We start from the raw sequence: 22,530 nt of genomic DNA on the forward strand, positions 1-22,530 counted from the left end.
GCATTAAGGGCTATCAGACACTGCCTGGGGAATGCTGCCTGGAGCCCAGCGTGTCCTGAGTCAGACTGAAAATATGAAACAAATGGTTTGCATTCTCTCTTGGAGGAATGCCGTTCTATGCAATGCCAGCACCATCATCTCAGCAATCCTTGGCAGCAGCACACCACTGAAACGGGGACACTCCTTTTCCTGCACTGCACAGAAGAGGCACACATTTGGGGGAAGTTCACTGCATGCGGTTTGGGCTGCACAGGGGTCTGTGGATGGATTCATGCAGGCGGTGACAGTAACATATGCTTTGATTACCATTGGCAAGTCAAGCCGTAAAGGAGTTCTGTTGCATGCAGCATTCAGAATTCTAACAGGATGACAATACAGGGTACACATAGAATTACAGAATCATAGAATAGTTTGAGTTGGAAGGGACCTTAAAGATCATCTCGTTCCAGCCCCTCTGAGATGGGCAGGGACACCTCCCACTAGATCAGGCTGCCCAAGGCCCCATCCAACCTGGCCTTGAAAACTTCCAGGAATGGGGCATCCACAACTTCCCTAGGCAACTTGTTTCAGTGCCTGACCACTTTCATAGTGAAGAAATTCCTCCTTATGTCTAGTCTAAACCTCCCTCTCTCCTGTTTATACCCATTGCCCCTAGCCCTATCACTACATGCCTTTGTAAAAAGTCCCTCCCTGGCTTTCTTGTAGACCCCCTTCAGGTATTGGGAGGTCTCTATGAGCTCTCCTCAGAGCCTTCTCTTCTCCAGGCTGAACAACCCCAACCCTCTCAGCCTGTCTTCGTATGGGAGGTGCTCCAGCCGTTTGGTCATCCTTGTTGCCTTCCTCTGGACCTGTTCCAACAGCTCCATATTGTTGTTATGTTGAGGATTCCAGAACTGGAGACAATACTCCAGATGAGGTCTCACAAGAGAGGAATAGAGGGGCAGAATCACCTCCCTCGACCTGCTGGCAACGCTTCTTTTGATGCAGCCCAGGATACAGCTGGCCTGCTGGGCTGCAAGCACACATTGCTGTTTCATACCAAGCTTCTCATTGACCAGCGCCCCCAAGTCCTCCTCCACAGGGCTGCTCTCAAATGTGAATTATTGAATGCTTTGGGTTTGGAGGGGCCTTTGCAGATCACCTAAGCCTAACCTCCCTCCAGCAGCAGGGACATCTTTATCCAGAGCAGGTTGCTCAGAGTCCCAGCCAAACTGACCTTGAATGTTTCCAGGGATAGGACCTCCACTACCTCCTTGGGCAACCTGTTCTAGTGTTTCAGCACCGTCACTGTAAAAAATATCTCACTCACAGCCAGTGTAAATGTACCCTCCCTTAGTGTAATGCCATTACCTATTGTCTCGTCCCTGTACGCCCCGATGAGGAGCACATCCTCGTCTTTCCTGTAGGCCCCCCATTAGGTACTGGAAGCTGCTACAAGGTCTCCCGCTAAGCCTTCTCTTCTCCAAGCTGAATGTACCATACTAGGTTGGTTTTTTTCCTTTCTTTTTTCTAAAACTGACAGATTTGGACATGGATAATTCTGGGGGTTACGCAGGAAATATCGATTTTCTTAACCGATGGCTACAAGCGGCAGGGTGGGCAGCAGGGGTGCGCGACTGGTGATGCGCCCCCTGTTTAGGAGCCGCGCTGCCCCTCGGAGACGGGCACCGAGGGGGCGGGGGCTGTTCCACGGGCAACAAGAGGCGGACACCGGGGCGGGGATGTTGTTCCGTGACCCCCGGCGCTGACGGGCTCGGGAAGCGGCGGGGCGCGGCGGGGCGATGGCGGGGATGGCGGCGGCGCTGCTGAGGGAGCGGGCGGCGGCGGCGGGCGAGGGGAGGCACGACAGGGCCGTCCCCTACCTGGGGCAGGATTTCGGGGCGCTGCGGCAGCAGTGCCTGGAGGAGGGGCGGCTCTTCCAGGACCCCTCCTTCCCCGCCGGCCCCTCGGCCCTCGGCTACCGAGAGCTGGGACCCAGCTCCTACAAGACGCAAGGCATCGTCTGGCGCAGACCCACGGTAACGGGGGGATCCCGGGGAGGGGGGATCCCGGTCCCAGCAGCAGCATCCTTCCCCGGCACGGGATCCCGGGGAAGGGGTGGATCCCGGTCCCAGCAGCAGCATTCTTCCACGTCACGGGATCCCGGGGAGGAGGAATCGCGGTGCCAGCCCCAGGAGCAGTATCCTCGTCCTTTCTCGACACCACCGCACCTTTAACCCGACTTTTCTTGCCTCTCCCCCCGCCCCCCCCCTTAAAAAAAAAAAAACCAAAACAGTCAGATATGATTTAAATCTGCAGGAGAGGTGCAGGGTCGGGGGGAGGGGACCAAAGATATTTCACCTTTTGTAATAGTAACTACTTGTATCAAATTGGTGACCCTGCATTTTAGTTATCAGCTGGGTGACACGCTCCTTCTGGAAAAGAAAGCAACCAAAAAGACGTTCCCTTCTCCAGCTTGAGCTGGAGGTATAAACCCTTTGCTTTGTGTCACGCTCGGGGCCATCGTTTTGGATAACGCTTTCCCTTAGCAGAGACATGAGCTGGCCATGATGTGGAGGCTTCCTTTGTGAGCCCTCGCTCAGCCTGTGCCTTTGGCTACCACAGCATCCCTGTCTGGCCACCAGAGCCAGTGTGTCAGAGGGACTCCGGGGTGCTTAGGCATTGCTGAAAGACCCTGACGAAGTCAGCAGCAGGGAGGTAATAGCAGAGCAATCTGTGCATGTGTGTAAAAATGCAGTGGACCTCCTGGCACATATCGTGAAGTGAGATGGCTGCCTGCAAGCTTTGGTCACCATTCCCCTTTCTCACCGCATTTAGCGTGTCTAATGCCCCGCACTCATTCCTGACATGCTCCATCTTTGTGGTGTTGTCCTGCTGTGGTCAATTGCTTGCTTAAATTTTCTGCGAGCAGGGCCTTGTTCCTTCCCTTACCTATGTAAAGAAAGGCTTTTTTCTTTCCCAGGAGCTGTGTTCCAGCCCCCAGTTCATAGCCAGTGGAGCCACTCGCACAGACATCTGCCAAGGGGCCTTAGGTAAGGTGAAGGCAGAAAGCTGAATTTTCCATACAGGTGTTGCCCCACAGCACCACAGTTTATACTAGGCTATAACTCTGCAGCTACATCCTTTTGTATCATACCACCTCTTCTCATAGTAAAACCCATTTTTCTTGCCTTTCCTTGGCAGCTGCAGGTAGAGACCATGTGCGTTTGGCCACTGAACACAGCCTTGCTGGGTTCACCAAGCAGGGATAATACAGACTGGTTTCCTGATAGCTTTTCTGATCACTACCTGGTCCTTTTGAGTCCATATCCATGTGACTGAGAGCAGCCTGGCTAATTTCTGCCTCTAACAGTCTGCATGCGTAGCGGGGCATTTCTTTCCTCAGCGAGAGAGAGTGCTGCTGAGCGGTAGGTACCCCCTGAAACTTGGAAACAAATTGTATGGGGAGATTCTTTACTGCTCTCCAGCTCTTCAAGAAAACAAGACAGGGATATCTCAGGAGGGATGGGACAACCTGTGGGCCCTGAGCTTTTGCAATGGTATCTCCTGGGTCAGCCACTCTGGAGGAGCCCTGGGAGCTGCAGGGAAGCCCCAAGGGACAGTGGGAAGTGGGTGGCTTAACCTGGCTGTGCACACGTGCCTAGCCCGATCTTGAAGCCTCTCTTCTGCCTTTCCTGCCAGGAGGGGTTTTAAGTGAGTGCCTCCATGCCTCTTCTCCCAGAAGACAGCGTGGAGGCTGGCAAGGAGACAACTGTGGGGATACGAGGGGAAATAAGCTGGAGTGTTAGCAGTGAGGCTCCTATTTATTCCATAACTGTAGGGAGAGGGCTTTAGATTAGACTGACAGCACAGTTGAAGGAAAGCTATCAGCATAGGGAAACATGACTGATAGGCATTGTGTCGAGCTTTCGTGGCAGCATTGGCAATGGACTGAAGTTCTGTTTGCTTTTCATCAGCATAATGTTGCCATGTTGGATCTTCATAGTCTCTAGTCCCGCTGCTGGTATTTCTGTTTTCATTTCCAAAAATATAACGCATGGGGAAGCTTATTTCACATAATTTGTGCTTATGTTTTCTTTCAGAAGTTATTTAAGTTAGTGCTTGAACAACTAGATAAAATTTGTGTGAGAAGCCCTGACAATAATGGAATCTGTGATTCTATGATTCATAGATTTGTTTCTCCTTGACTCGAAAAAATACCTAGACAGTGAATTAGTTCTCCTCATGCCCCAGAGTAATCTGTGGCAGAGACTGGTGAAGTCCTTCGAATGTCATCAACTTCCTTCGTGTATTCTCTCTCTGCTCGGTGTTGTGTCTTCCACCATGACTGTTTTGGCATAAAGCATGTTTCAGTGCTTAACATGCATGCCAGACATCTGTCCTCTTTTTTTATTGTGAAACTTCGGAGCAAAGGAGCTGTTCAACTTGAACAGAATTTATTGTAATGCCTTTTCAACATCTGGCATTTTGTAGAAATGCTTGTTTCTGAAGACACATAGTTGCTTTCTGCCTTCTGCAGGATTTCCGTTTTTCTCTGAAGATGTTGTGGCAGCAAGAGCACTGGAATGAAAGATTTGGAGCTTCATTTTCAAGTTGGGGAGTTGCAGTTGGTAGTACAAAGCCTTGTTTTAAATTGATGAAAGCATTTGTTGCCTCAATGGTCTATGGACCAGTGAGATGTTCTCATGAGGCTATATGGTACCACCAAAGGATACAAACTGATTCACAGTTGGTATTATTTTACCTCCTGAAACAGTGTTTGAATGGAGGTTGTTAGTGTTCTTGGCTGTATTTCTCTTTTCACCATGACTAAGTACTATGATGTACTGTTTTCCTATGTGTTTGGGCAGGATTTTGGTATTTTGTGACAGTTCAGTGGTTCACTTAAAATTAGATGCTATTGTTTTTTTCTGTGTATAGCGATTGAGTTACTGAGAGCCTGTATTGATTCTCTACTTTTTCATGCAATGAGGCTGGCAGATGTGCTGTACGAATGCTTTTTTTTTTTTTTTGCAGCTGCTGCCTCATCTGACACCAGTGTTTGTATCTATGGATTTGCTTAAACTTATATTTACTTGAACTTTGCATGCTGACACTGATGTCCCATCACATTTTAGGCTGTTACAGGGAAGAGTGCACTGGAAGACATCAGATGCTCTTTAAAACCTTTACTTTTTATTATGTTGCTTTTTTCCATAGGAAGCTTTTGTAGCCTTAGGTATTCTAAAACCAGGGATAAACTCCATGTGGAGTTCCATTGCTGTTGCTAAGCAATTCAATTTGGAGTACTGCAGGGACAGTTGGAGCATCCAAAGCCCACCTGGCTATCACTGCTTCTTGGTAGGGAGTACACAACCAAACAATTGAGCTAATGCACAGTGGTACAGATGTTCCTTTTGGTACAAGAGTCTTTGGTCTGTTGACGAGGTGTAGCCTATAAATTTGTTTCATTGTTTTTGACTTGAACTGTATGGTACTCTGATGCATAGAAGACATACCTAGCTAGCTGATCTTCAGCACAGAAAAGGTTGTCTCCTCACCAAGGTGGCAGTTGATTAGGTTCTCCAGACATGAATGTTCTGTCCCTTGGGCGTTGGTTTATCCTTTATTCTAGTTTTGTTGCTTTTTAGAAGAAACTTTTAAAGGTGAGTATTTGGAGTTAGTTTTGCAGCATCAGAACTGAAGTCAGTGATGGTATTTGGCTAAGAATGGCAGCACATGGGATGTTGTGACTCATTACAGTGACCAAAGTTGCTGTGGAAAGGAAGCTTACTCACCCTTAACTGCCTTGTTTGAAGGGGATGTCACCATGGTATCACAATACTGGGGCATACACAGTGCAGTATCTCTCATCCGCTATTTAGACACAGGTGTCTCCTCCTCACATAAAAATGTGTGGAAAAAATAATGAGTTTAATAGATTAATTTAGCAAATTACATGCATAGATTTCCCCTGCTAGCAACCACTCTACTCTAAGTGGGTTGCCACAGCCTCATATTTCTAACCAAAAAACTTCCTGGAGTCCATGGTATTTGTATATATATATTTAGTAGTTGTTAGTCTATAGCTATGAGTGTTTTGAAAAAGGACTTGTCTGTGGTTGCCTGAATGCACATTTTTCCTTTGACTGCATACTCTTACATGGGCAGTACAGTGACCGGAGGAGCTGCCTTTTGCTTACAGCCCTCCAGGTACTTCATGAGGATGCTTTACTTGTGTTTGCTGTCCAGAATGGCCAATTTTAAGCCCTTATGGCTATTTATGCTTATCTTGCAATTACATTTTTTGTAATGTTCTTTTTTATAGCTGCAGATTAGGTAAATGCAGAGATGGATGTATAGAAATAAGAAGTAAAATATTGTTGGCAGTGAAAAGGAAGCATGACAAGAAAAAATAGTACTTCTTTTTAAGATAAATAAACTCTCAGCCTGATATCCCCATTTCTTATAACATCATTCTGCCTATTGTATTATTTACAAAAATTCTCCATGATTAACATAGCCTTGTTAACGCTCCTTTCAAATTCTTCACGTAACCTGTTTGTTAGATACCTCTTGGTCTTCCCTTCTCTGTCAAAGGAAAGCCACTGTCAAGAGCCTTACAAAAGTACCACTTCTTAGAGTTAAGACTATCTGGTAAAGACTCTGCTCAGGCTTACTTAGTTCAGGCTAAAACTCCAGGTCTTATCACAATATCTGTTCTCATCCAGGCTTTGAGTTATCAGGTCTGCTTTTAGTGATGACTATTCAGAAAAGGAGAGATGGTATCGGGACTGTTGAGAACTTTCAAATGTGGAAACCGTTGCGTGTCTCCCATATATACTACATCTACCCATTAACCTCAAGAAGACCTTGCTGAAAGTTGTCTGAGTTAAGATCTATTTGTCTGATTCCAAATTCTCCTTAGAAACCAGTATAAAGTTCAACAGAGAGGCTTTACAACAAGTTCTGCTCCTTCTTTCTCTTCATTTCTGCCTTAATGAGACAGATAGAAAGTAAAGGAAATCCTTTATAAACTCAGCTTATGGGCTTAGAGGTCCTCTGGGACCTCTGGTTTCTCCTCCTAGAACTTCAGTGCTTCTTATCTACTGGGGGAAATCTGACTCAAAGATGTATTGTAGCATTAAAGGGTATATGGTCTTAATCTAGATGCCCGAGCAGCTTCTTGACCAAGGCTACCTGAGCTACTGTGGTTATGTTGAGTTGTTCATTTATTCTTTCTGTGCTGCTGCCTGCCTGCCCGTCCCCTGCCTTATTTATGGAATAGAAATGCTAATATTTCTTAGTGGAACGAGCTGCCTTCTGAGCCAGACATGATACTAATTTAAATCAGCACAGTTTTGCTGTGATTCGTAACACCAATATCAGATGCTCTGAAGTTCTCTTGGAGCAGTCAAGTTTACCTGGTTGAGTAAGGCTGTGCAACTGGTTTATGCTGTAGGTTGAGCAATTGTGAGGAAAAACGCCTCCACAGCTGACTGTGAACAAGGGGCGTAGGACATTCCTTGAGCTGTTTCCACCCACCCAATAGAGCTTGCATGAAGTCCCTTCAGCTCTGCTTGCAGCTTTGTTGTAGAGGCCAAGAGCTGGGTTTTACCCAGCTGTGCCTTAAGACTGGCAGAGCTGCGCTGAGCAGGCTGAGTTGTTCTCTTTATGGGTTTAACTAATTTAGGCTTAATGAGAGCATGGATCTGCCTAACCACGTGAAGATGTCCTAGTAGTGTAGGTAAGCATACCTCTACTGCCTTTAATCTGGCTAGATGCCAGATGGTCTGAGATGCCAGAGACTCACTTCACCTCTGGGTTGTGTGTGTCAGTCTGTAAAAGCCTTGCAGGGCACAGGATGTGTGCTGGGGTTGTTTTGGTGCTTGAACAGGTACCTCTCTGCAGATTATCAGTTATTTGGCTTCTGTGCTGAGATGAGACTGGTTAACCTATCAATTTGTACATTTGTGACTTTTCTCATGCCTGTTGCCAGTGTAAACGATGCTTTGAGATTGCCATTTGTTAGAAGTCAAAAGTCTCAGTAGGGCTTGTTAACTTTTCCCAAGTGTGAAGGTTTGTTCTTGCTGGAGCAGGAACACAGTGGTACAGTAGGGACAATGAAGATCCCTTCTTTTTTTCCCTTTAGGATTTTGTTGGTCTTAAACACTCAGTGGCTTCTGGATGCTAGCAGAGGAATATTTGTTGTGAGGCCACGGGTTATCTACCTGTGTGCTGTGCTGGGGTGTTGATTGGGAGTGCTCAGGTTACCTGAAATGTGTGCTGGTCCAGTGTTCATGTATATTTACATCCATCCTCTTCTCCCACAATGTCTCTGCCATGCAATATTTCTACTGCCAAATACATAACAATCCACAGCTCTCTTGATCCAGAAGAGTCCTGTCACGAGTTGTGACTGCCTTTAACTCAATAAGGTGACAAAAGGACTTTTTTGTCTGGGCTAATTGACTTGCTGTGTGATGAGAGCCAGTGAGAGAAAAACAAGTTAAGGAGCATGGAGTGGAGACAATGAGACATTAATTCAAAGGTGGTACAATACTAATTCAGACTGACCCCACAAGAGCCTCAAAGTGCCTGGGCTGTCCTCTAGCTGGGAGTTGCCCCTTAGGCTTGAAGAACCCCAGCTCTTATTCAGAAACTACCTGTTTCAGAGACTTAATGAAAACAGGGATCCTTGGTGCAGAAGGGATCTCTGGTCCCTCTCCCCAAAGTCATTCCCATGTTGCTGGGTTTGTCTGAAGACTCCTTTGGTCAAAAAAAAAAAAAACCCAAGCTTTGTATGAGCAGGCTGTGCATGGAAGAAATGGGAGAATACAGATCTAAGCTGAATTGAGGCTTAAGTTCTTCTGTTGCTTCTTTTGACCAAAGGATTTGTTTGCAGAGCCCTTTAACATCCTCCTTTGTAAGCAGAATTGCCATGAAGGATAACTTCTAAAGACTTCGCAGCTTGGGGACAGAGGATCATACTGCTAATTGTAGATTAGCCCATCTTAAACTGCCTCTTGATATCTTCTGACCCCAATCTGTTTCCCAGCAAGCACATTTGCTGTGCTTAGCAGTGCCTCTGAGTGCACCATGGCACCAGAGGGTGCACCAATCCCAGGGAAGAATATCTCAGTGCTACAAAGGAAGCTGTAAGAAGAGTTATCATTTTGCAGGGGCAGATGAATGTGCTGTCGCAGAGGAGGGAGAGGAACATCCTTCTTGCTTCAGATTCTGTCACAGGAGAATGGCAAGGTGACTTTCCTGTTTTTCTCAATTTTTCTGACATGATGGTTTCTCCATTGCAGTACAAGCAGCCAGAGGCAGGGCTGAAGGGAAAGGTTTATGTTTGGCTCTTCCCCTATAAGTTATGAGATAGTAAAACATTTCAGGTTTTGAAATAATTCTGTAATTTCACATCTTCCAGCTTTTGTGAGATGCAAAAAGGGGACCATGGGACAAATGTCATTCATAGACCTGCTGCTGGGGATCACCTATGAAAAGCGATGAGCAGCCTGAAGGGAGTTGCAGGTTGCCTGTGTTCTTCCTAGTGCTGTCTGAATGGTGCTGGGTTTGAGCCTGAGTGTGACCAAGACCTGCTTTTATCTGAAACTTTCTCCCAGCCCAGCTTCTCACCTGTGAGCTTTTGGCCCTTTTCCTATAGGAGAGAGCTGGCTGTATAGAGATTGCTGCTCTGTGGGCCTCTTGACTTGCTAGCAGTTGTGGCTGGTTCATGCTTCTACAATCCTACACATGCTGCAGGATGACTGTGTGATCTAATGTGTAATACCAACTTTCCTGTGTTCACAAAGCAGGGCAACAGCAGATGTTTATTGTTGGGTTGTGGGAGTCAGGGGATCAGCTGGTTCTTTAAATCTCTGTCACCATACTAGTGAGCTGCAGGAGGCCCATAGCTGAGCAGCAGGGTAACCACTCTATTCGTTATGCTGGTTTCTGAAAATAATGTAAAAAATAGAGATAATATTTATATAGTTGCGGTATCCTCTTCTCTCTGCTTGGTAGGAGATGGTGTGGAAAAATACTGTCCAGACAGTCCAGGCCATGAGACTCTGGCATGCAAGCTTAGTGTATGTTGGCCCCATCCCAGAAAGAGTGACAAGTTGTGTGGGACTGGGGAACAGTGCCTGCCTTCAGACCTTCCCTGAGTCTCTGGTGACTGGATGTGGGGCTGAACAGAAAGGCCATTAGAAATAACCTTCAGAGTTATATAAGGTGAAAGGAGCTCCTGTTTGGTAGGAGTCTGGCAAGAGACTTTAAAGGGAACTCATCCCTCTGGATGGCAAGGCGTTTATTAAAACAACAGGCGTTTATTAAACATGGGGGAGGGAAAGGAAAACAGGCTGTGCTTGAGAAAACACTGGCCTTTTGAGGAGAAACTACACCCTGGGTACCTGTATGTGCCTACAGGTCCCGCTCTTTGCCTTTTCTCCATGCTGCTTCTTAGCCTGTACACACTCAGTGGAGGTTACAGTTTCTTTCAAATAGTCCCAGCAGGGGTGATAACTGTGATGGTAGATCATAAAAAGCTTGCTTTTCCTTCCTTTTATTACTTTGATCTTGAGGAAATGCAACACTTGCCTGGAAATGATGGGTATTTATGTGCATACATTTGATCTGCCTTAGAGGTACAGTGATGAGAGGGATCATATCATAGCAGAGGTGATTATCTGTTATAATGCACAATCCATATGCAGTACAAAAAAATAAAGAATAAACTTTGTATAATGAATGGTGTCCAATTTTTTGTGGGTTTTTTTTACAGGAGACTGTTGGCTCTTGGCTGCTATTGCCTCTCTTACCCTAAATGAAGAAATTCTGGCCCGTGTCGTTCCCAAAGACCAGAGCTTCCAGAATAAATATGCAGGGATTTTTCATTTCCAGGTAGGTGGAAATGTGGCGCTTGCCTTCCCCCCGGTGCTGTTGGCCAGGAGGTGGTGTGGCTGGCCATGTCTACCTGTGTGGTATTTCCTGGAGCACTTTGAAGGACATCAAATAGCCTGGGGTCGGGGGGAAGTAGGTAACCCCTAACTGAAGAGCTGGGAGCAGGGGCTGTCTTTGTGGTCCTTCCTCCATCAGCAGATCCAGCCGAGTGTGTGCATCCCTGAACAGGGTTGGCAAAGACAACAGCAACAGGACTGGTGTTAGGAGTTAAAGTCTTGGTGACTTGAGCACACAGCATGGGGCAGTGACGAGGATTTTGTGCTCTCTTTCCAGTTCTGGCAGTATGGAGAGTGGGTGGATGTTGTGGTGGACGACAGGCTGCCCACCAAGAATGGAGAACTGCTCTTTGTACACTCGGCGGAGGGCAGTGAGTTCTGGAGTGCACTGCTGGAGAAGGCATATGCCAAGTGAGTCAAAGCGGGGGGGGTCCTGCAAGGGCTAGGGTGACTGCTTTCACCCCATTCAAATCCCGCATGCCTCTGCTTCCCTGTAGCATCCTCAGCTGTGATGATACAATGCATTTTAAATGCCAGCCTAGTTATTACCCCTTAAAAATTCTAGGCTGTGGCTGTTGCTTGACTGTTTCTGTGGCAGCTTTAATAAAGGTCTGCTGGCAGGCGCTTAAGATAGGTGCATGAAAGTATTGGGCTTGCTGCTAGCCGGGAAAAATAGCTCTTGCATCTCATGGCAAGGCTGTTCCTAGAATGCTGTCTCCTGTCACTGGGGCCTGGGAAGCTCTGTTTTAGGTGCTCTACACATCTGTGAGGGCTTGCAGCTGCAGCATTTCAGCATGCAGAGCATGTCAGTCCGTGTGCCTGGGTCTCTGTTCAAGATGAAGGTGCTTCTATCTGATTTTCCAGTTTCGGGATGGTCTGTGAGGAATTCTGCCGTCTAACATTGCTGTTTCAAACTGACTGAAACTGAGCTGATTTCAGACCTGAAAATTAGACCCATAACCGTTAAAGACTTTGTGGAGCTAGACAGGCAAATTGTTAGGTCTTGATTTTTCTAAGGTTATATTTTCTTCAAATGGCATCCATGACTCTTTTGTCATTGATATGTTTGAACCTACAATCTGTCTAAATGATTGTATAAGACTTTATGCTGGCCTTCCCAAGTGCAGAGGTCTAAGAAGCAAAGCTGAACAGGAGACACTTTCATAGCTGCTGTGGTGCTCTTGAAAGCAGAAAGGCTGTGGCAGTTGGCACAAATGAGTCCCTCTCTCCAAGAGAAAAGGACAATAGGGAACCTGATGGTTGTGTGTTTCCACTTTCTTGCAGACTGAATGGTTCGTACGAGTCTCTCTCTGGTGGCACCACCACTGAAGGCTTCGAGGACTTCACTGGTGGAATTGCAGAATGGTATGAACTGCAGAAGGCACCACCCAACCTCTTCAAAATCATTCAGAAGGCACTTCAGAAAGGCTCTCTCCTTGGCTGCTCCATTGACGTGAGTTAGTGGGCTTATTGCTGGACAGTCTGCTCTTGCTGTGTATACAGGCAGCTGGGTGATGGACCTGTGCTCCATCCACAGGAGGTGCACAATGGATGCTGGCCCCCACTGCCTCTGGTTCTCTGCTCTCCCATTTTCCCAAGAGTGTGGCCTGTGCTTTTTCGGGGTGTTAGGTCTCAAAATAGGTTTAAATCAAAATAGGTTGACTTCACGCAAAAAAGCTCACTGCCTCCTATGTTTTTTTCCTTGAGACTTAAAGCTTTTGCTGTTTCATAGGATCATCGTAACAAACTGTACAGGGAGCTCATTGGGGATCCTGGTATATATGTTAAGTGGTGTTCCCCAGGGCTCAGTGCTGGGTCCAGCCCTGTTCAAAGTCTTTATCAATGACCTGGATGACAGCATTGAGCGCACCCTTAGCAAGTTTGCAGATGACACTAAGCTGGGTGGAAGTGTGGATCTGATGGAGGGTAGGGAGGCTCTGCAAGGGGATCTGAACAGGCTGGAACACTGGGTTGAGACCAATGGCATGAGGTTTAACAAGGCCGAATGCTGGGTCCCACACTTAGGGCACAACAACCCTATGTAGTGCTACAGACTAGGAGAAGTCTGGCTGGAAAGCTGCCTGGAGGAGAGGGACCTGGGGGTGTTGATTGACAGTTGTACGACAATGATCCAGCAGTGTGCCCAGGTGGCCAAGAAGGCCAATGGCATCTTGGCTTGTATCAGAAACGGCGTGGCCAGCAGGTCCAGGGAGATTATTCTCCCTCTGTACTCAGCACTGGTGAGACGGCTCCTCGAATACTGTGTTCGGTTCTGGGCCCCTCACCACAAGAAGGATGTTGAGGCTCTGGAGTGAGTCCAGAGAAGAGCGACAAAGCTGGTGAAGGGGCTGGAGAAGAGGCCTTATGAGGAACGGCTGAGGGAGCTGGGGTTGTTTAGCCTGGAGAAGAGGGTAACACTCAATGCCTTCATCCAGGTCATTGATAAAGACATTGAACAGGGCTGGACCCAGCACTGAGCCCTGGGGAACACCACTTAACATATATACCAGGATCCCCAATTAGCTCCCTATGCAGTTTGTTAGGATGATCATTGCTCTCTACAACTACCTGAAAGGAAGTTGTGGAGAGGAGGGTGCTGGGCTCTTCTCCCAGCTGACAGGGGACAGGACAAGAGGAAATGGCCTCACGCTCTGCCAGGGAAGGTTTAGACTGAACATTAGGAAAAAATTTTTCACTGAAAGGGTCACTGGGCACTGGAACAGGCTGCCCAGGGAGGTGGTTGAGTCACCTTCCCTGGAGGTGCTGAAGGGCATGGTTTAGTATTTGATAGGGATGGTTGGACTTGATGATCCAATGGGTCTTTTCCAGCCTGGTGATTCTATGATTCTATGGTTCTATATATGTTCTTAAGAAAGCCTGTAGCTTAGCAACAGTTGGTATAGGCTGAGTGGGTTTGGACAGAAAGCTGCCACAAATGGCTTCTGCTGTCAGGTGCTCAGAGGTAGCAACCTTCACCCTTGCCAGAGCAGGTGGTTGCAAAAATCGTAGTAAAATGTTCCTTAAAAAAATCCAGGCTCTGTTCTTGAAGCAGAGAGGTTCAGAATGTTGCCAGTCCTTTAAAAGGCTTTATGGGAAAACACATCCCCAAAAGCTGAACCCACACCAGTAAGAAGAGAGGAGCTTTGACCCTGCCTGCAGGGATCCAGCATTGCTTGTAGCCTCACTAAAATGCCTCTATGTATTGTTATTATGATTATCACTCTGCTCCCAAAAAGATTACATCTTAGTTATGTCTAAAGGGAAGGTAAACTGTTTACAAGTTCCCTATTCATAACATAAACTCAAGTTTTTTCCTCTCATTTTTAAGTTAAATCAGAGTCACAGGAGAGGAAGGCTTCACAGCAGGTAAAGTACTTGGTTAATTTGAGCATGTGACTCTGCAGCACTTTTGAGGCCTGTTTTAGTAATTTGCATTTAGATAAGAATCTGACACCATGATTTTTGTCCCAGAATGATACATATCTTGTTGAGGGTGGCAGGAAGTGAACATATTCTTTTGTTCGTAAGTGCTGACACTTTCTATATTATAAACTAATGATGAGTGAGTTTAGCCTTTGAAAAATCCTGTAAAATCTTTTCTTCCCTTCTATCAGCATTATATGGGGAGTGTGCTGCAGGCAATAGTAGGGCATGAATTGACAGCAGGAATCCTGCCTGCTTGATCCCACCCTCTCCTTTTGTTAAGCTTCAGATTCGCTTGTTTAAAGATCTCACACTTTCTGAAATGGTGTGAAGGCAATGGCAAACATGTTTCATGAAGTTTTAAGTATCTTCAGAGAAAGATGTTGAGCAGTCACTTTCTAGCAAGAAGTAGTTTTTAACTGTAGGTTTTAAAGGCCAGACTGCCTGAGTATTGTAGCCCTGAAAGAGTGAGAGGGCGATATGCCTTCAGGTATGAACAGCACACAAAATGCAGCCTTTTCCCTTGCTCCTCTGCATGGCTGGGCCTAGGGTGGTGGTGCTGGGGAAAGGAAGGGAGACTTCCTACCATACTGTAGAGCCAAAGAGAGTGTTTTGACCCAAAAGCAAAGCACTGGGGTTTCCTGGATCTGGATGTGATCCCCAGTGATACCCAGGCAGCCTCAGGATAATCATTCCTTGTGTTCCTCCTGGTCTCTTGAGAACAAAGAGTTCATTGTGTGTATTGCTTTTGTACAGCATTTGAAGATACATGAGACAGGGTGCACTACGCTAAGTGTTTCAGAGCCAGGAGGGACCTTTTCAGTGCAGGGCTTCTGGTGTGCACCCCATGCAACAAACATGGGCCCTGGGGACTTCCGCACTGCCACATACACTGCTGTTCTCACTCCCCGCTCTGTCACACAGTTCCTTCTCATTGCTTGTGTGCTAAACCACCCCTGCAGCTTCTCAGAGAGACTAAAGCTCCATTGGAGGGGGAAGCTTTGCTCTGTTTGATCCCCTTCTGCTTGGGAAGCCGCACTCAAACTTCTTCACTCCTCCAGATCACCAGTGCAGCGGAAACAGAGGCAGTCACCTCCCAGAAGCTGGTGAAGGGACATGCGTACTCAGTCACCGGGGCAGAGGAGGTAGGTGCGGTTCCACGAAGGAGTGAAATGCAGTGAGCTTTGTGCATATCCCTCCCTGTGCCACTGCACCCACAAATTCAACTTCAGCTCGGCAAATTCTTCAGTTCCATCTGTTTCATCAAATCAGGTTTTGAGTCCTTTCTTTCTGAACTAGTTGGTATGTTTTGGATTAGCACAAACTTGACTTCTTGAGAGTTTGACCAATCCCTCCCCCCTTTTTTTTTTCCACAAGCACTGCTGTTTTCTAGTGAGCAGGAGCAATGGAAATTTCTATGTGGAGGGCACACCCTCTGCTGGTGACACATTTCTGTAGAGCAGGCAGCACTGCACCTTAAACACACAGCGAGATGTGCAAGAGGTGTGTGCAAAGCAGAAAAAAAAAAAAAAGTATTGTCCCTTAAATGACTCTAAACAGCATCTTTCAGCAGGGCACAGTGTTCAAACACAAGGTACCTGTCTGACAGCAGGTGAGTGGCAAAGGTAAGACAAGTGAAAGCAAAAGAAGCAGATGGTGGCATCCTTCCAAGGTGTGTAATGGACTTTTGGTCACTTCATCAGTAATTGTTTCCGAAATAGTTTCTGAAACTTTGGAGTGAGGTGTAGAGACCTGCTGATGTGTTGTGCTGAGGTGGGCATGTATTTATGTGCATGTATTTGGTCCTTCTCTCACAGCAAAAGCAATTAAGAGGGAGTTTATTGACCTTATTTCGCAAATGGGCATGACTTGGCCAGGCTTTTTGGGAGATCTGTGCAGACTTTTTAGGGATAGTTCATCTCGCCCACCAGAGCATCATCTCTGGACTCTGCACTGCTGCTGCTCTGTATAGTTTTCCCAGCTTTGCGTTCTAGAAATATGCCAGCTCTTTTCCTCAAATTCGTACTATGTGTTCTCCATAAATACTGGATATTCCCAGTAAAACTCATACAGCTTTGCTTGGCCTGGTCTCTGTGTGCACAGATTTCAGCACATAACAAGCCTGGGCCTCGGCACAGTGTGGGGAGAGGCTGACACTGCTGCAGTGCAGACATGCATGTGGTCAAAGGGATTGTGGCCAGACTGAGTATCCCACCTTTTGTAATAGGCTCATCTTCTGCGTAGGGAGGGTGGGAAAAGGCATTTGAATGTGAAAAGTCAGTTTATACATAGGTGATGCCTTTAGAGAGATATCCCCTTATCCCTGTTTTTTGGCAGTACTATACCAGCTTTACATTCCCTTTGCTTGAAATCCTATCAGGTATTTTTTTCAGTGGCACAGACCAGACGTTTTTATCATGAGCTTTGATTTGTGCATGCTGTAAACCTTGTCAGGACAAACCTGAGTGCATGGAGCTCATTCCAAATTAGTTTGACTTCCTGGCTTTTGGACCAGATGAGTGCATTTGTGTTTACGCACTAGAGTTTGTGTAGCACTGAGATAGTTACTCTGTCAGGTCCTTTAGTTCCCATAGAAGAGCTAGAATGGAGCACAGTGCTGAGTACCTGGGTAACTCTCCATGTGCTTCTGATGCCATCAGGTGAACTTCCGAGGAACTGTGCAGAAGCTGATCAGAATCAGAAATCCCTGGGGGGAAGTGGAGTGGACTGGAAAATGGAACGACAAGTGAGTCAATGGCTTACACTTGCCCATAGGCTTTTACTGGAGGGGTATAATCATGCTGTCATCTGTCATCTCCCTACCTCAAATTCCTTTTTAAGTCACATTTGGATGTGCTATTAGATCTGAGCTCTTTAAAAGAAGCATCCTACCACTGACGGATATCTCCCACATCAGTAGCACAGCATGTGCTGCCCCTTATGCAAACACCTGACGTCATGTATGTGGCAGTGAATTGCTTGGCAGTTCCTAGAAGCCTCTCTGCATTTTCTCCTTCTTTAAAAGCCTATATTCAGTGGTGACCTTCTGAAAACTTACATTCTAAAAAGGCTTTAAAAATCCATTTCTATTAGCAGTGAAAATTGGAGTATACTTCTGAGTTTGGGCAGTATTTATTCTGAATGTTGCTTTTTTTTTCTAAAATAAAGCTCTGTCTCAGTCAAGACATTAGCACTTTCTGCAAATAAAACTCTGTTTCTATCCTTGTTTTGGATATTTAAGAAGTGAGGTACTGAATATCCCAGGTCCCCTTATTTTAATGTTGCTGTGGTTTGAGAGTTCTGGAGCTGCTATCAGTGAGATGTAGCTGCAGTCACTTGGAGCTGTAAGGAAAGGAAATCATTGAGCCAGAACATCTGCATTAGGGTTTAAACTTTACTATACCCTGTCATTGATGTGGGGCTGTCTTTCAGCTGCCCAAACTGGAGCAGCGTTGACCCTGAGGTGCGGGAGCAGCTGATGAGGAGACATGAAGATGGGGAATTTTGGTGAGTCGCACTGGGTTTTCATTCAGATTGAAGGGAATGTCCTCTCTGCTTTTTTTGCTCAAAGTAACCTCTCCCAGTACATTCTCCAAGATGAGTGAGTGAATTCATCCAAATTCTACAGCTAAATCACACTGGGAGAGAGGGAGGATAGACAAGGTGGTTGTCTCTCCTAAGGAGATGTTGCTTGTGGCATTGTCTCCCACAGGATGGCATTCAATGACTTCTTGAGACATTATTCCCGCCTAGAGATCTGCAACTTGACTCCAGACACCCTGGCAAGTGACAGGTACAAGAAGTGGAGCCTGCTGAAGCTGGATGGGAACTGGAGGCGAGGAGCCACTGCAGGGGGCTGCAGGAATTACCCAAGTAAGAGCATGCGGTCAGCAGTCGGATGGAGAAACCCTTTGCACTTGTCTACTTGTACTTTCTTTGGGAGCTTCCTCTGTTGGAGCTGGTCTGTGGTGGCCTATGGAGGAAGATGTACCTGGGACATTCAGGACTGAGGTCCAAAAAGTGCAAGGGTTTGATAAATGTGGCTCCCTGAGTGTCTAGTTGTGGTTGTTAAATCGGAGGGAAGGGGGGCATGTATATATCAGCACATTTGCTTTCAAACAGACCTTGAGTGGTTTGCATAAATTCACTTCCCAGACACTTTCTGGACAAACCCACAATACTTAATTAAGCTGGAAGAAGAAGACGAGGATCCCGATGATCCTGAGAGGGGCTGCACTTTCATCGTTGGCCTGATTCAGAAGCACCGTCGGAAGCAGAGAAAGATGGGGGAAGACATGCACACCATTGGCTTTGTGATTTATGAGGCAAGTAAGGCAGTATAAGTGCATGGGAGGAAAAGGAGAACTTACTTACACTATAAATAGGGTAGTGCAGTTCTCCGACTAGACTTTCTATCAAAACTCAGCCAGGTTGAGCTGGACACCAACTGCAGCATGGAAAATTCCACTTAGATGTTCAGAAAATTATTCAGCAGTCAGGCACAGGGACAGGTACCCAGAGAGATGAAGAAATCTGTGTTCCTGGAGATATTCAAACCTAGACTGGACAAGGTCCTGAGCAGTGTTATTAACTTTGGTATTGGCCTCCCTTTGAACAGGAGGTGGGTCTAGATGACATACAGAGGCCCCTTCCCACTTCTAACTGTGCTTCCAAATGGATGAGCAGAAGAACTATTTAAAAAATAAAAATTAAAAGTGCCAAAATCCAGTTTCCCCTTCAGTTGTCAGGCTGTGGTGAAAAGCAGCAGGATGATAGCAGCTGTGGTGGGATGTCATGCTAGCTGGAACATTTGCACTAGCTGGGGGAGTGTGAACCCAGCAGCAGAACCAGCATAAACACCTGACCCTTCTGCTGAATGAAGGGTCAGAGATGAGTCTAAGGTAACTCCTGTAGGACATTATGTACAGAGCTGCAGAGTAGCAGTACTTAACTGGCAGTGAAAATAGGAATAATAGTCTCGCCTGCAGGTTGCTCTGTGACTGAAGGCAAAATGTACAACTGCTTGCTTTCTCAATAACCTGGCTTTGGAAAAGCTTGTCAGATTGTCTGATTCCCATAGGCAAATAAGGTTTAAAGCAAAGCTAGATCCCCTGAAATCATAAGGAAACAGAAAACTGCATTATTGTCATGCTCAGCCCCTGCCTCCTCTCTCGATGGTGGAGAGGTCATGAGAGGCAGGAGGGTGAAAGAGAAGGTGGGAAGAAATAGTAAAGAAATTGAATATACAAAAAGCATCACTGACTGTTCCCAGGCCAGCCCAAAGAGCTGTGTGGGTGTCTCATAGTGTGCAACAGAGTAGAGGATTGGCAGGAAAACACAACCAATCTGGCTGCTTCTCTGCCCATACTGCCCAAGTGAGCCCTACCTGCCTCCAGGATAGATTTGGAGGCTTAGTGGTCAGTGGTCAGGAGACATGGGCTCAGGAGACATGGGCTCAGGAGACATGGGCTCAGCTCTCACCTTCCCATCTGGCTGGCTTTTTTCCGAGAGTGTGGATGTACCCATTAACCAGCAGTGAAAAGAAGTAGCCCTGGAGCTGCCATTCAACAAGCAAATAATTCTCTTCTTTTCTCCTTACAGGTGCCTCCAGAGGTATGTAGAGGATATGTTCTGGTCAAGGTGCAGAGTTGGGGCTGAATGGCTTGTGGGAAGAAACAGTTCAGAGGATCCTCCTTCAGTGCAGGACAATATTGACTGTGCGGAGTCTAAAGATAGAGGGCATTTATTCTGGAAGGGAGCTTAAGCCCATGATGCATTTTCAGTGTCTCAGGTTGGGGCAAGAGCTCTCTGTATTGCAAAAACCTACCAAAGCTGCATTTCCACGGGTCTTCTCCCAGCCTAGACCCACACCTGCTACCCCAGAGCATAGCTGCTCTTGTCAGGTTTGCAGAGTTCATTTTTGACATATTCCAAGGAGGTGTTTATTTTCACTGCCCTAAGCACTGTCTTTCGTGGTTTCTCTGTTTCTACCTGCAGGTAGCAAACATCATGCCTCTGGGACCAGAGAGGGGTGTATGTAACAGTGATGCCTATGCAACAGGAGGCAGGGCTGCAAACACCTCTGAGTTATTGCTCCTCAGAGGAATGAGTGCAGTTCAGAAAAATGCCAGAATAACCTTACAGGGCTTGCTGTACCTGGGGGGGTGTGTGTGAAGCAGCTGAGGCACTTTAAAGTTCCCAACGCTGTGCTCAAACCAGCTGCTGTAGAATGTGGTTTCATCAGGAAATGGTGCTACCAGTAAATTAAATTCCTTATGTACCTTTTGAATGCCTTATCAGTACTCTTTCAGCCACTCAGCATTTGCCCTAGTGGTCCAAAAACCTGATTTCCATAAAAAAGAGCCTGTAGCTACAGGCATGTAGCTCACCACCATGGCAGCAGGTCTGACAGGTTTTGCATTCTTAAAAATCTGGAGTGACAGGAAGGGGGAGTTTTCAGAACAATGCACATTCCTGATATTTGCTTCTAGATCTAAGACAGCTCACCTGTAAGACCTTGCACAGAAGGGTTTGTTCTGGAAGATGTTGCACTCCCAGTACGCTTTTATAAGATGTGATGTTTGTTTTACTCTTGGAGGCCTCCTTAAGCAGCCTCTGTGTCTTAGAGCAGCCTGACCTCAGAGGCAGAACTGAGCTGCAGTCTCCTGGTGGCACCAGCTCTGGGGAACAGAGGGACATGGCTCATAAAGCTTTAAAGAAAAATGGATGGTGGCAGAATTTACCAAATGTCCTCTCAAACTGTTCATCATCTGCAAAACATAAGCTTGACCCTAATGATTTCTGGAGATAATCTGCAAAATACATTTGCACCAACGCCTCAGGAGTGCTGTGGTTGGATGCACCTGCCCCTCTCTCTTATCTCTTTTGGTTCTGTTGAACAGACATCTTTTTTTTTCTTCATACATAGCTAATTGTTATATCTATTATATTTTTAATTTATAAACACAAATACATGCAAACTGTTGGGGTTTTTCACTACTTTCTTTGTTTTTCGTAAGTTTTCTGGACAGACGAATGTACATCTGAGCAAAAACTTTTTCCTGACCAACAAAGCAAGGGAAAGATCAAACACCTTCATCAACCTCAGAGAAGTGCTGAACCGGTTTAAGCTTCCTGCAGGAGAATATATCATTGTGCCTTCTACCTTCGAACCCAACAAGAATGGGGATTTCTGTCTGCGAGTCTTCTCTGAAAAAAATGCAAACTCCACGTATGTAGGTGTTTTGTAGCCTTTTAAGAGTCAGGTGCATGGGATGTCTCTGGTCCTACTCGCAGGCAGGGAAGGATGGAGGAGCACATGGCTGGGGTGCATCCACTTCCAGGATGGACTGGGAAGAGGGGTATGTGCAACTGCATGGACAGGGTACCAGCAGTTCTTGTTTGTCCCCAGTTTCCCCATGTGCAACTGAGGAAAGTTTGAGTAAACATAGCAGGAAGGAATGGTGATATAATCATCATCATCATCACCATCATGCCAGTCCTACCTGGGCAGACATTTTTAGTTATTCAGCTCTAGGCAGCTGGGTGCCACAGCACAGGTTGGTCTGTGGAGGTGAAGAAAGCCCCATAGAGCAGCAAGCTGGATTCTCCACTCGGGAAATAAATGCACGTGTCTAGGAACACACTGATTACAATTGATCTTGCACCTTTGAGATCAGGCTGGGAAAAAATTCAAAGTACTTCTTCAACCAAATGATACTTTTGATAAAATTTAAATGGGTTTTAATGGAGGTGACTCAAACCACAGTGTTAGCTGTGAAGCCATGAAAAAAATTAAACATATCAGATCTAAAAGAGCTGCTGGACTAAGGCTTTGGGAAGGGTTGTGGGAACTTTCATATTGAGTTCCCTAATTCAAAGCAAAAAAAATCATTTCATAGTGATAGGACATGGGGGAATGGCTATAAATTGGCGAGGGGAATATTTAAACTAAACATAAGGAAGAAATTCTTCTCTATGAGGGCGGTGAGGCACTGGCACAGGTTGCCCAGGGAAGCTGTGGATGCCCCATCCCTGGAGCTGTTCAAGCCAGGTTGGATGGGGGTTTGAGCAGCCTGATCTAGTGGGATGTCCCTGCCCATGGCAGGAGGGGTGGAATTAGATGATCTTTAGGGTCCCTTCCAACTCAGACCATTCTATGATT

The 22,530-nt window shown here is 46.3% G+C and overlaps 1 protein-coding gene across 1 annotated transcript in view; it reads left to right on the forward strand.

The window, feature by feature from the left end:
* The first annotated feature begins 1,770 nt into the window (after window positions 1-1,770).
* The window catches only part of LOC138718318 (calpain-2 catalytic subunit), a 30,431-nt gene continuing 9,671 nt past the window's right edge, over window positions 1,771-22,530 (forward strand). Inside the window, exons 1-11 of the mRNA XM_069852738.1 lie at window positions 1,771-2,018; window positions 2,963-3,032; window positions 10,769-10,887; window positions 11,221-11,354; window positions 12,228-12,396; window positions 15,428-15,511; window positions 17,027-17,112; window positions 17,799-17,873; window positions 18,079-18,239; window positions 18,522-18,703; window positions 21,386-21,597. Of these exons, the coding sequence (XP_069708839.1) occupies window positions 1,782-2,018; window positions 2,963-3,032; window positions 10,769-10,887; window positions 11,221-11,354; window positions 12,228-12,396; window positions 15,428-15,511; window positions 17,027-17,112; window positions 17,799-17,873; window positions 18,079-18,239; window positions 18,522-18,703; window positions 21,386-21,597 (1,529 nt within the window). The 5' untranslated portion in view covers window positions 1,771-1,781. The remainder of the gene's footprint in view (window positions 2,019-2,962; window positions 3,033-10,768; window positions 10,888-11,220; window positions 11,355-12,227; window positions 12,397-15,427; window positions 15,512-17,026; window positions 17,113-17,798; window positions 17,874-18,078; window positions 18,240-18,521; window positions 18,704-21,385; window positions 21,598-22,530) is intronic.

The sequence above is a fragment of the Phaenicophaeus curvirostris genome, chromosome 2 (assembly GCF_032191515.1).
Source record: "Phaenicophaeus curvirostris isolate KB17595 chromosome 2, BPBGC_Pcur_1.0, whole genome shotgun sequence".
Classification (NCBI taxonomy): Eukaryota; Metazoa; Chordata; class Aves; order Cuculiformes; family Cuculidae; genus Phaenicophaeus; species Phaenicophaeus curvirostris.